General features: G+C 34.5%; 2 protein-coding genes across 4 annotated transcripts; one reads left to right on the top strand and one right to left on the bottom strand.

Annotated features, from left to right (window-relative positions):
- Nucleotides 1-139: 139 nt before the first annotated feature.
- On the bottom strand, nt 140-10787 carry LOC106172243 (UV radiation resistance-associated protein-like). Its single transcript, XM_086996773.1, has 16 exons — nt 10563-10787; nt 9391-9511; nt 9006-9040; nt 8558-8621; nt 8117-8217; nt 7752-7841; nt 7379-7464; nt 6630-6735; nt 6028-6154; nt 5556-5640; nt 4445-4535; nt 3975-4035; nt 3587-3752; nt 3163-3241; nt 2804-2895; nt 140-2374 (listed from the first exon to the last, which is right to left on the bottom strand). Exons 1-16 carry the CDS (start codon nt 10617-10619, stop codon nt 1279-1281), a joined length of 2457 nt encoding a protein of 818 aa, XP_086852899.1. The 5' UTR covers nt 10620-10787; the 3' UTR covers nt 140-1278.
- A 67-nt stretch (nt 10788-10854) lies between these two features.
- Nucleotides 10855-13511, top strand: LOC106177429 (ragulator complex protein LAMTOR4). 3 transcript variants are annotated; one of them, XM_013560197.2, is made up of 4 exons: nt 10855-11018; nt 11708-11781; nt 12057-12174; nt 12656-13511. In XM_013560197.2, the coding sequence occupies exons 2-4, from the start codon at nt 11710-11712 to the stop codon at nt 12751-12753; spliced, it is 288 nt and encodes a 95-aa protein (XP_013415651.1). In that variant the 5' UTR covers nt 10855-11018; nt 11708-11709; the 3' UTR covers nt 12754-13511. The 3 variants fall into 3 exon arrangements, with proteins under 3 accessions (XP_013415651.1, XP_013415659.1, XP_086852901.1); XM_013560205.2 differs by having other exon boundaries at nt 10893-11021; XM_086996775.1 differs by lacking the exon at nt 10855-11018 and adding an exon at nt 11108-11191.
- The last annotated feature ends 62 nt before the right edge of the window (nt 13512-13573 follow it).

The raw sequence follows: 13573 nt of genomic DNA on the forward strand, positions 1-13573 counted from the left end.
ATAAAAAATAAACTTATAAACATATTCTGCATGAAAATGACATTTATAAAAATCTAAGTTTTTAAAGGACTTTTTAAAAATATTTCTCACAATTCAATATTTATATTCATGTTTTCAACATAAATTGAAAATAAGACAATTCTTTAAAATTCACATTGATATTTAATTTTTTTCCATCTCATTAATCACAGTTAAGACATCAACATATAAGACATGTTGACAGAAAAATTACACATGATAGAGGAAAAGACAAGGGAGCATATTACCTTACATAGTGCCCTAAGTCATTGCCAATTATGGGACAGATTTCTGCACAATTTCCTAAATACAGCAACCCACAAAATAAATTTATTTTGATATTTTCATGAAAAAAAAAAGTAATATTTTCCACTGGCATGCGATTGTTCATTAATTGTTTGTTATAAGAAAACATTTTAACTACTTTAAATCCCTAGTGCTCTCATTTGACAGAGACAGACATCTTTCCAATCCAGAACAAAATTTCTTTTAATATAAAAATTAATCCATGATCATATAAAGAAAAAATAGCTATTTGAAGTCACAACTCTGAAAACTGACTGAAATATTGCGTAAAATATATTGCAATATAGGAACTGGAAGGGTTCCAAAGTCCAAAGGATTATATGCCCTAATTCCATTGCTCCCAAGGTTCATTGCTCTGATGAAAAAGAAAAAGGTTTTGCAAGGGAAAAGAAAGGAATTAGTTGTAAGTTTTATGGGCATGAAATATGAATGTTCAGTTGTCTATAAATTTAAATGGAACAGTTGTTCAAAGTCTGAATGTTTTTTGGATATAAGGATATAGCATGTGGAAACTGGTCCCATTTTAAAACAGCATTTGCCACTGAAATGCAGAAAATTGGCCTACTGAACAAACATCAAGTTAAGGACCAACAAACACTACAACTAAAAGGACCCTTGGAATACAAAATGCCCCTTAGAAATTTTACAAATAGAAAGGCTCTTCTGATAGTCACAATTTAAAATATTTCCAACAGTAGTCACAAAACATTTTTTATATTTTCTAAAGTGCATGTGGAACAAAAACAAAAAAACTTTTAAAAGTTATTCTTTGAAATAAGGTGCACATACACTTGGTTTAACATGAATATCAACTTAATTTTGAAACAGCAAATCTATCTGCCCCTTAGCTATGACCAACTGATATTTGACCCAAAAACACAAGTTCATTCTACATGTTTTGGACATTGACAAAAATGACTCATTATAACAAAAGAGAGATTGAAAACTAAATGTTCACTCAGAACTTGGTGGCTGCCATCGAAAACTTCGGCTCCCTGATTCAAGCCTCAATGTCCTTTGAGTAATTATGTCATTTTCCATGGCTGTCATAGTGTCTTCTGCATACATCACAGCGCCCTCTACTGTGCTGTTGGCAGCCATCTTTAAACTGTTGTTCTGAGCAGCACCATTGCTTATATTATAGTCACTCTGCATTTGCAGATGAGTATCACAGTTTTGAGGAATTTGGAAATTTTGAAATGCCCTTTTTGTCTGTGATTCACTGTCCTCACTCACTTGAGCACTAAAATTGCTGTTCGGTGGGATATTATTGTCAACTGCAACCATCCCAACATTGCCATTTTGTTTAATTTTTGTGTCATCTGCATTCACAACTGTTTGTCCACTAAGTGATTTTCTATTTCCCACACCAGATGTCTCCACAAGCTGACTTGCTTCTTTTTCACAAGAGGCTCCAGAGTGGCTAGTGATCTCACAAGGCTCATCATTCGACAGTCGTTTCTGCCACTGTTTGAATTCAGACTCGTATTCTGAATGCGGATTCTCGTCATTTGATGACCCAGCATCTATGTCTTCTAACTTCCCAGTGGCTAATGTTGTAGGAAGAATGCCAGAACCCCTCAACTCCAAATGTGATACATCCTTTAAATCAGATTCAGGGTCTGACCTAGAAACTGAATCATCTCTACTCACTTCTTGACTTGAGCTTTCATCTAATATTCTTTTGCTTTTAGCTGCCTGACTGCCTGAAACTCGCAAATTATCTTGACCCGGAATCACTGCCCTATTTACTCCCAGCCTATCTGGGGAGAGCGAATGTGACCTTTGACCTTTGAGGTCACTAAAAACGACACTATGCTGTCGGGAAACAGACTGTTGCATGTCTTTTCTGGGAACTTCCCTGCCACTGTGTTTTCCTTTTTCCTCAGCCAAAATATCTTCAAATTCCTGGGTGTAAGCAAAGTTTACGCTGGAGTCCCTGGTAGATCCCATGGAAGAAAAACTCTGCACTGAGCCCTGACGACTGACAAGACGAGAGTCCATAGGAATCCTGAGCTTCTGAGACATATCAATAGTGCCTGGTTGGTCTCTGTAATACACAAAATATATTTTAATCAAATTCCAATAATAATAATTCTTGTATAAATGTAATCATCTTCAATATTTATATTTATGTCTAAATGTCCAGTTACTGTGAATCCTGCCTTAACCTCCCTCTGTGTGAAAGAGAATATCTGTAGTTATATATTATTATCATATTAATGCAGATGCCTGAGGAAACCCAGTTTATCTAAATGGCTTGGCAAAATCTGCATTTTCATCCAAAATAAACTGACCGACTATTCAATGCCACCACATTCACCAAAATGTTCACTAAGAGCCTTATATTTTGTGGAAAAATAGCTTTCACATCTGTCATGTTTTTAAAGAATAAAAAAAAAGACAAATGAATACTACAAATACTATTCTTATGCACTGACTCTATAAACCCACTGGGCTAAAATCTCTGGATACTCACAATTTCACCCCCAGCCTGAGCTCTAGCAGGCTCTGTAAGTTTGGCAATGTTAATCTGAGATCTGTTGTTCCCAACCCACAGTAGTAACGCAGCTGAAACAAAATAAATGTTTGTTTTTTTTAATTATCTTTTATTTCTTTTTTTTTTTTTCAAATTATGCACTTATAAATTCTTAGCAGCTGGGCTGGAAGTTTGACTTTTTTTAATTAAATATTTAGTGACTGCAAAACAAAACAAAAAATTACTAAGTCTGACAAAACATTCTATATAATTTAAAGAATTTAAAGAAAAATATATATTTTACAATCTGCATGTATTTGTTCAAAGTAAAATGAAATAGTAGGGGAAATATCACCAACCTGGGCAATGTTTTTGTTTAACAAATACACAGCGTAGTTAAACTGGAATTTGTCTTTACCCTTCCCGTACAGTGGAAAGCTGAAATGAAAAAAAATATACACATTATCACTTAAATTAAATGAATTCTGGACAAATAAAAAGCAGGGAACTATCAAGCAGTTTGACAGAAATATGGACATTAGCACCTCATTCTAAAGCTCTGACAATAATAAAAGATTCAAATTAAATAAATAAATAAATAAAATAATATTTTACAAAATGATATGGACTTTGACAAAAATATTTTCATGATGGGGATTTCTTTGATTCAGTATTCTCTTCATCTCTCTTATTCCAGGGCCTGTTTGTTTGCCTCAATATTTCCCATTTCAGCTATTTAACAAATACAAACACCACGATACAAAATCATTGTATAAAACTCACTCTCTCTCCTTATCAGGTAACTTAGGAGTGATATGATCTCGTATCTTGGACTTGGAGCAGCGGTGATCTATGGCATATCGAAGTGGAATGTCCAGAAACTGAGCTATCATCTGAACCATGTGGGCAGTAGCGCCCAGCGCCACAGCAATCATGGTCTCATCTTGACCTGAACAGAAAAAGTTTCATATTATTTTTCCGAGTGAAATTTGCATGCAGAATTTTTTTCAGAGTTGAGAAGTTAACAGTCACAAGAAACATACTGATTTTCAATTATAAATATGAATAAATTTAAAATTGTGTAGACTAAAGAATATCACTGCTTAAACACTGTTTAACTGTTTTAATATTTTCTTTAGACATTGCAGGTCATGTATTAAAGCTGCCGTACCTTGGAAATCCTCTGAATTTGGAAGTCTAACCTTTCCTATTGTGAAAATTCCATTTTTTTCCTAGAAAAACAAAATAAAATCATGCAAAACGGAAACTTAAAAAATTTATTTTATGAGATTAAAATTCCTATTACAATCAACCAATGAGAGAAAATTATGTCAGAACTTTTCAATAAATAAATTCAATAAATAAAAGAAAGAAAGATCCTCGCTCAAACAATATTATGTATCACAAGCATCAGTTTTAACTTCTATAATACAGTAACCCTTAGTAGCAGCTGCTTTATGCATAAAAAAAAATTTAAATGTTAAAACTTCCTTCAAATGATAACTAAACTCAAGAGTTATATATTTTAGTGTCTCAGGAGACACCATCTTCAGGGAAATTAAATTACCATAACAATAAGACATTAACTCTCTACTAATAATAACCCTGCATCAAAGAAGAACTTGAATAGCTTCACCTTACCTCTCTCAGTGGATAAATATAAAAAGCTAAATCTGCTATCAACTGTTTCTTCCTCATAATCAACTGTGCATTGGCTTTAAGGTACTGTTCCCTGAAATCATCATATTAAAATGATTTATTGACTGATGTAGATGTTTCATAAAAATTTGTGTTCACAAAAATTTTGTAAATTATGATCAAGAAGAAATTGGTGTAAATTATATGCTGTTAAACAAAGATATTGACTTGGAGGGCACAGGTATGTGTTTTAACAGGTAGGAGGACAGCACAGAGTTTCTTTTATAATATTCGATGTGGGCAAAATGTTAGGGATAAAGGTGGAGGTGCACCCTGAGCTTCAGAGCTAACTTGACACTAACCTTTTCACTGTAGCCTATCTCCATCGTGTCAAGTAACCTCTGACGAAAATAGTTTGACCTAGTTTATATAAGCTATCAAATCCATGTTTCAAAATTTTTCACCAAAGTTTGGTGAAAACGCTGATTGGTTGACCGTCAATCGGCAATCCTCGGCTGATCCCGCAAGCTCCATACTAACAACATAGTTATTGTCGAGTGCGGAGACATCCGAGTAGTTCCGAGTGTATTACCGTACACAAAGAAAGCAAGGCGAGTGACTACGAAAAAGAATGTGTTAAGTTATCTCTTGATTCTTTGCAAAATATGAGTAAATCGGAATTGAAACCATAGGGTCTAGCAGTTTGAGGCCCTGCATCATTATCTACTGAGAGACGATGTTATTTGCGTGCTGCCCACAGGTTACGGCAAGTCCCTGATATTCAGCCTTATCTTTAATTGGTCCGGATTTGAACAAAGCGCGCTTTGACTCGTTCGCGTTCATTGGCTAGATCGTTTAATGAGTCATTGAGTGCGGGCTTTTAAATTTGATTGGCGGGCGGCGGAGGCAATCGAATCTGGTCAGAGGTTACTTGACACGATGAAGATAGGCTACAGTGAAGAGGTTAGTGTCAAGTTAGCTCTGAAGCTCAGGGTGTGGAGGTGGGAAAATCAAGCATTTTCTGAGACAAACTAAAAGTTCTTTCTCTCTTTTTTCAATTAATTACAATTATAACAGTCACTGTGAATGCAGCCTTATACTGATTAAAAAATACCTCATTTCAAAGTATATCTTCCTTTTTTCTTTTAGTCTGTCTTTGTCATTTTTCATAGCCTCAAATTTAGTTTGCACTGATACATCTGGAAATTCAATAAGTTATGACTAATATTCTTTGAAACTGTAGTGTTAGTAATTCTTTGCTAGCTGATAAACTTCCATTTTCAATAAGAAGCAAAGAAACAATGTTCTCTTTACTCACAAAACCACTGGAAGTCAAATGGATTTTTTTCCATTCCTGAAAAACCTATTTAAAACTATTTGACACGGGTCATGAAATATGAGCATCTCCATCTGTATATTAACGAAAATAACACTTTGGAATAACTTAAACAGATTACACTGTGATGAAACAGTTTACATGTTTTTTAATGTAATTTTTTTGTCTTCAGCTTTACATACTAGAAATAGAAATTGTTGCTTTGAACACAGTAATAAATAATATAAAATCTGTATCTCTGTATCCTTACCTCTTTGGTGATTGTGTGTCTGTAGTCTCTCATACGTTTCTTTCTCGGCTTGCAGCTGCATGGTACGTGACTCAAGCTCTGACCTCATCTGATTCACATGAAGAATCAGGACTTCCCGTTCTGACAGCTGAAAATACACACAAAATAAGGAAAGAATAATAAGGGCAATTTCTTACATTTTAATTTTATACAGACACTGGTTATTCTGTGGTCTCGCACTCTGGGCCTGAACAATTTACGCGCAGCTTCAGATCAGTTATTTTTCATTTGCCACTGTCATAATAAGGCAGTGAGAGTCATCACACCATTATCAAAATTCCACTATTACTTACCCGAACTCTCTCATCTTATTTAATTTATAATAAGTAATTTCCTTTTTTAATCATACTTTTACCTTCTGGTTTAAGTACAATATTATTATAAATAATAGTTTCACAGTTGATATAAAATAAAGAGAAGTAAAGTCCAATATGTCTGCATATCAAGACAAGACCTAGTATCACTAGTAGGTATGTGTTAAGGAATCATTGATTTCAATCCCTTTTTTTGTTCAAAAACTTTCAAGTTTCATCAATACCTTTGTTTTGATCAGAACCCCTCACCTTCTTGGATCTGGTTAGTGAAGACACCAGCGTGTCCTCTATACAGCCCCTCACTTTCTTCACTGAGGCCTGGGTCTGCTTGATAGCACGCAGTATGGTGACTATTCTGAATGGCACAGAAAATAATGTACATTAAATCCATAAATACAGGCATAATTTTGAGCTTTAAAAAACAGGAGAAAATGGCTCAGTGGGGTGGGGTTGGGGGTGGGGGGCTCAGGGCAGAAAACTACCAAGAAATTAAAAAAAAACAAGCACAAACTTTATTCAGAATCATAAGAGTTCCAAACTATCTGCTTAAATCTGTAAGTTTGAGGAATCATATTATGATATGAACAGTTGCTTGTACATTATCAACAAATATATACAGAAAAGCAGAATATCAGTCATATTAATTAAAGCTTTGGTATTATAATTATAATTCTAGAAAACAAAACATGACCGCACACGGCTCTAGCTAGCTAGTCTTGGACGAAATAGGTTCAAGTGTTTAGGTTGTATACAAGGCATGAGTTAGGCTGTATTCCCAGAGCTTTTAGATCGATCTATCCCCGCGGGGAGTCTCACTAGATTACTGTCAGATAATCCGGCTTAAATGTCCGTCCCGCCTACTACAAGCTGTAAGGGGGTAATTAACTTTCGTGTCCGCCCAGTTGACAGCTATTTAGCGTGAACCCCCAGGGAGCTAGGTCGATCTAAAGTAGATCGATCTAATCTCTGGAAATGGGGTCTTAGAGCTATGATCTTACCTGGACAAAGAACTAATAGTATAGGAAGACCTTACACTGGAATGGTCTACTTTCATAAACTCTGAGGTCAAAGATTGTTGCTTGGGCTGAAGAATGGAAAAATAATAAAAAATAATTTATAAATACTTACATGTATAATCTATTAATACAAATAAAGTAAAATTCACTTAGTCAGTTGCTTTTTTTTTTTTTTGCTTTTTAACTGCCTCTAAGACCATATTTGATAAATTTGCATTACAAACACCTTGTAAATTGTGCACTCATTTCTAATTAACCGACACCAGTAAATTTATCATTTTTCCAAATCCAAGACAGATATGAAGATAAGGATTGCTTTATTCTCTAACATAGACCAAGTGCATTTTTTTTCAACCTTCTGAAGTTCTTCTGTAGGGCCAAAGTAAGCATCAAACATCCCAAACACCAAAGTGTTTCCCTTATACTTCCTGCCATCTTTCTGGATCTGAACAAAAAAGTATAAATATGAACAGAAGTTATCTAAATCAGCAAACTTGCTAAACAGTGAAATTATGATCATTTCTTACAGCTACAAATTGGATTTATTTATATTATCATTCAATTATTCATTTATTTATTTATTTATTTGTTTGTTTATTTGTAACCTATTTTAGGATTTACCAGCAAAGGCAACAGTCAACTAGCCTGATATAACAAAAGAACTATGATAAACATGCTTTATTTTAAATTTTGATATTGAACATTCAATTTAGAGCTTACCTTGTCAGCGATGTAGACAAGTCCAGAAAAGTGGACGTCCCATTGGAGAAGGACATGAGGGGATTTCCCTTCTTCTGAAATCCACACCTTGACTATAACAGCTAGCACCAGTGTTGAGGAAAATATGATCCATTTTTTTGAAAATTTTAATTTTAAAACACATTAGAGTTTAAATGCTGGATTCAACATATGTGCTTTATGTTACAATGGAAGAGGTTCTTAATAAGCAAATATATGTAAGTACTTTTAACAAATTCAAAACAATGATAATACATTTGAAGAAAAATTTCAATAACACTTCCCAGTATACTCTACTCAAGATCTTCTATGAGAATTAAGGCCAGGTTAAAATATTGTCCAGGATCAACTTGGCAAACAGTAAAACAAGTTTGTTCTGCACTGCATCACTACCCCACTGTTTAGGACTTAGTGTAAGGATACAAGTAGAAGTGGTGTCCACCTCCTCAGTTAGGTGTGTCAGCAAGAACCCACGCCAGCTTGGATTCTGAAATTAAACAACAAAACTCTATGTTTATGACAGACAAAGTACTAGTACTTGCATGGCCAAAAATACATTAACCATATTAATAGACAACTGCGACTTAAATATACACTTCTTCTTACAAGTTAGGAGTCAGAGATTATGCTAAATGCTTGTAATCTCAGACTCTCAAAGTAACACTTCAAATTTTTTGATTATAAAATTTAGTTTACAATCTCATTCTCATAATAACTTTAAGTATGAAAGTGGCCCTTAAAAAATAATTGGGAAATTACAAATACCAAAGGCTCCACAGGCATAGATACGACACCCAACTATCCAGACTTCCAGATCATTTGGGAAGAACGTCATCTCAGTGTATGAGCTAATATCTTGACATTTACTTACCAATGAACCTCGAATTTTCTCACTGGTGTAGAAAGCTGCAAAACAGTTAAAATGCAAAATTAATTTTAAATCTAAACACGTGTGAATTATTATTCTGATTTATATAAAGGCTACAACGGACAAACAAAGTGTCTTGAAAAGTTATGCAATATAATAATCAATTTTCTGAAATCAAAAATGTTACAACATTAAAATAATACCATAAGTGTAAAAGCTTTGAAAATTCTGTTCTAGAAGGGCAACTAGCCTGCATATTTAGGCACATAAAGTCTTCAGATTAATTTTGATTGAAAGAAAGCAATATGCCTGACCTACATATACTATATGTAATTCATTTTAATAACTATTTAAAAAGTGCTTCATTGTAACAATCAGCTCTCCTCACCAGGTTCCTGGGTCTTAGTATGCAAGGTGAAGTATGTCTGTAGAGAAGCCACATCTAGCTCAGATACATTGGGAACAATTAAGTTTCTTGCAGCTATACTCTTCAGGTGCCGCAATCTTCTCTGTAAGTAAGTGCAATAGCTGAATTGAAATCTTTGTGAAATCCAACTCAGTGTCCCAAATGGTTCCTACACGTTAATTTTGGACATCCAAGGCTCTATTAGCAGATCAGATAGGTCTGACTTGGCATGCTAAGCCCGGTGTGACTGAAATGCGCAATACACCGCGATACAGCGCAACACAGTGCAATACACTTCAAAAAACAAATCCAGTTGCAAATACTCAAAAGAAATGACCATTCCCAGCAAAGCAGGGTGATATAAAAACAACCTATATTACTAGGTAAGTAATATCGTTGATATAACTTAACAAATCAGCAAGACTTTTATATTGTATGGTTGGCAGCCATGTTGACGAGTGGCTCTATATTACTGGCCAAGAAGAGCTACTCCCCAACATGGCGGCTGACCAAACCATGAAAAAATGTTCTAGTTGTATCAGCAATATTAATTACTATGTACTATATTTTGCTTTTATATCACCCTATTTTATTTGAGATTACCCTTTCCTGTGTTTACTTGCAACTGGACTTGTGTTGTCAAGTGTATTGGGCTGTGTTGCGCTGTATTGCAGTATATTGCGCATTTCAGTCACACCCTGCTAAGCCCCCTCCATCCTACCATGGAATGGACAAATTGAGAATTAACTTTAGATTGAGAATTGTCATTGTTTTGCTTTGGGTCATTGATGCTTCACTACTAGTACTGGAATCTGTCCAAGATAGCCTAATCTGTAAAATAGCAGGTCTTTTCAACATCAACACAGTGCGATGTTTATCAAAGCACCTAGTAGGCCAGGGGAATTAACGATGCTGGAGAAGTAAAGAGACGAGCGATAAAAAAAGTCAAAATCCTAGCGAATACAATCCAAACTTTCCCAAGGCGTTGCAAGGATACCTCGTTCTCCAAACAGCGTCTCGTATATTATTTCACAAAATATGGTATAGAAAAGACGAATAAATCAGATGCTTAGGTTCATTAATTCAAGTATTTCACAATCTTGCCAAGACTTGGCCATTCCAATTTTTATTTTTCAGATGCACCTGATACGTACCTGATGTGTGGTCAGAGTAAAATGCCGACGATCTAAACGTGCACCGCGCGCCTCCATAATTATGTCTCCTTATCACAAACCTTACAGATTAAATAACTATGGGTAACGAGTGCATTTTTCAAGTTTTCTTCGGTCAAGGAAGAGCAAGAGCTCGCCCACCGTCGGCCATTTTGAAGTCTCGCAGTACAAGTCATGTGACATAAATCGATTTCCTTCATTTGCAACGTTCTGTCTCTCGTAGAGTAGCTTTGAGGTCTAGTTTGCAAGAACGAGACACATGTGAAATACAAAGACAACTGATTATTGATTAGTTGGCTTAAAAGATATGTTTAGCATAATTGTGCCACGAGAATCCGCGATATTACTGTGCATGTGACTTTGCTTGTCCACTTCCGGGGGGTTTGTTTTGGTTTTGTACTCGTGAAGCTGCATTTACCGGTATCAACACTATCTCAGGTAGTAGTGTACTATACATTAAATAATTATTGTTACAAAAGTGAAGAAATTGAATGAATAAATTTATTTCTAGATGGTGATATTTAACATTGAGAAAATGATAATTAAAGAGTGAGTGTTGCAAACTCGCTTCCAGAATGCCACGGACATCCATGCGCTTTTAATTTTATGTGGTACGTTTTTACTGTTAATACATCCATGTATGTACGACATTTGCTAACGTATGTAGCTTTGTGCCACGGTGCTATATCAGTCAATATTCAAAGTACATTTATTGCTTATTTTTTAAGAGATAAACTTTGGTGGATTAGAAATCTATATAGTAAATAAAATGCTGTTAATATGCAAAACTGCTAGCACAACTGTTAGCTAGGCTGTTTTCTTTTTAAATTAAAAAAAGAATTGTTTTCCCTATTGATTTTTTTAAATGAGCAAAAGCAAAATTTTTGAGGGAATTTCAATTCTATTATAATATTTATGGTCATTATTTTAACTTAAAAACCTACATTTACCTGTATAACAGATTTTAGTATTCACAATATGCTTCCCCCCCCCCCCCCCAACCTCCCCCCCCTCCACCTCATCCCCACCCACTATTTAATGATGGCTATTCTAATGAAAATTAATGTATGGAACATGCCTTGGATACACTGATTTCATTTCTTAATTAATTACCTTTGTACTTTCAGCCATGCAGAACCTAGAGCGAATTCCCGACTCTCTAGGATATCTAGTTATAAGTGAGGACAAAGCAGTAGTTAGTGTAAGTATTTTTTTTAAATATGTATTAATTATAAATAATTATGTCTTTGTTAATTATCAGGTACACATACGAATATCTTCTACTTAATGTAAGATACTTCACATGCTTATGTACTGCTTTATTTTCGAATTTGTCCTTTTTATTTTATTTTCAATTTAATATAATTTTTATCTCTTGCTATAGCAAGAATGTTTCACACATCCAATGCAGAAGTTATAAAAAAAGACTGATATTTGTTCAATATTAAGTAGATATTTTGAACTTATTTTTTTCAGTCTGGTGGTGAATTAGAGAATGATGAAAAGACAGCAGCATTGGTCTATAATCTTGTACAGAAAGCTTACAGGATTCCAGTCATGGGAGACAAAAGAGATGGATTTAAGAAATTAACAAGTAGGTCCAATTTAGTTGTAAAATGAACTTGCCACGTCTTAATTCTCAAAACCCAAAACATCTTTATAAATGATGCATTTGTTGATAACCTTTAGTGAAATTTTCACTTGCAAAATTACTCTGTCGGATTTTCCACAGTGACCCTTGAATAAATCAATGAATCTTCCTTTTCATGTGTTGTTAAGGAATGCTTTATTCTGGGTGATCTGTGTTACACATGTACATGCATGCACACGCACACACACACACACACATGCACACACACACACACACACACACACATGCACACACATACCTATACACACTGTTTGAAATGGCTAAAGTACTAGTACTCAACTCCACACATTAAATACATCTCATTTTTTACATTTGAAAGAAAAATCTGTCAGAGACCAATAGCTATGATTTATTTAATTTTTTATTAATAGAGCAAAATAAGCATTTGATGAAGATTTTTTTCACATTATAGTTTTTCTTTCAGTAAACTGGGATTCCTTCTTCTATGCAATAACTGTGTCTAATAACAGGATATATGTCTGTAAAAGACAGTACAACCCACAGGAACCCATGGTTGCATAGCAGTGATAATAACGGTAGCAGTTACGAAAGGCACAATAATAACAACAGCATACTATGATGTGGATTTTTGTTAGGATACAATGGCAGTGAACTGACAGTAAAAGAAGATATTATATAAACAACTAATTCACATAAGATCATTCATGGTGACAGCAGAAATGAGATTAAAAGTGGAGATGGTTGAAGAAAATCAACAATTTACAATTATTATGATGAATATATGCTGATATTGCAAAACATTCTCAAAACCAATTGCCAAATACTAATAATTGTAGTGATACAGTGAGTTTCTGCATTGTAGCTTTTACATAGATATAATATCAACAATCTGTGGTATAAACACTGGCCCCTAACCAGATGCCAGTAGGATTGGAATCCAGCCATTAAAATTTTGTAAATATGTCCAGTAACTGGCCACAGGCTCCATTTTGGGTGACTCGTTAGATCCTTAGGCCCTGGTAGCTGGCAGGGTCAGAAGGCTAAACATTTTTGGCACTGACTGTAAAAGAATGTTATCTTTGATTACATTTTTTGAAGTACTTTTTCTAATGCCAGAACACCAACAGAAGACTGGATAAATGTAGACAGTGAACTGAGGATATGCCTGGCAGCCAAATTCAACATACGTCATGAATTGTTACCAGTTCATGGTAAATGTCTGGTAAATTGGAATGAAAATGAATAAAACTGAGTTTTATTTTTGAAGTTATAAGTCTGTTATAAGTCATCTCATACAAAATAAAATTATACTGATTATACTGAAATGGTTATGTTGTGTTTTTTATGTACAGACACAGAATGATTCTTAGTACAAAAATAC

This window comes from Lingula anatina, chromosome 10 (genome assembly GCF_051362555.1).
Source record: "Lingula anatina isolate TDL-2025a chromosome 10, LinAna3.0, whole genome shotgun sequence".
Lineage (NCBI taxonomy): Eukaryota > Metazoa > Brachiopoda > Lingulata > Lingulida > Lingulidae > Lingula > Lingula anatina.

Coding starts and splice junctions, on each gene's coding strand:
- LOC106172243 (XM_086996773.1), bottom strand. CDS start 10,619: ATGGAGGCGCGCGGTGCACGTTTAGATCGTCGGCATTTTACTCTGACC. Junction 8,218..8,557: donor GGTGGACACCACTTCTACTT/GTATCCTTACAC, acceptor CACTGGTGCTAG/CTGTTATAGTCAAGGTGTGG. Junction 5,641..6,027: donor GACACACAATCACCAAAGAG/GTAAGGATACAG, acceptor TTGAATTTCCAG/ATGTATCAGTGCAAACTAAA.
- LOC106177429 (XM_013560197.2), top strand. CDS start 11,710: ATGCAGAACCTAGAGCGAATTCCCGACTCTCTAGGATATCTAGTTATA. Junction 11,782..12,056: donor AGGACAAAGCAGTAGTTAGT/GTAAGTATTTTT, acceptor TATTTTTTTCAG/TCTGGTGGTGAATTAGAGAA. Junction 12,175..12,655: donor TGGATTTAAGAAATTAACAA/GTAGGTCCAATT, acceptor TTTTTCTTTCAG/TAAACTGGGATTCCTTCTTC.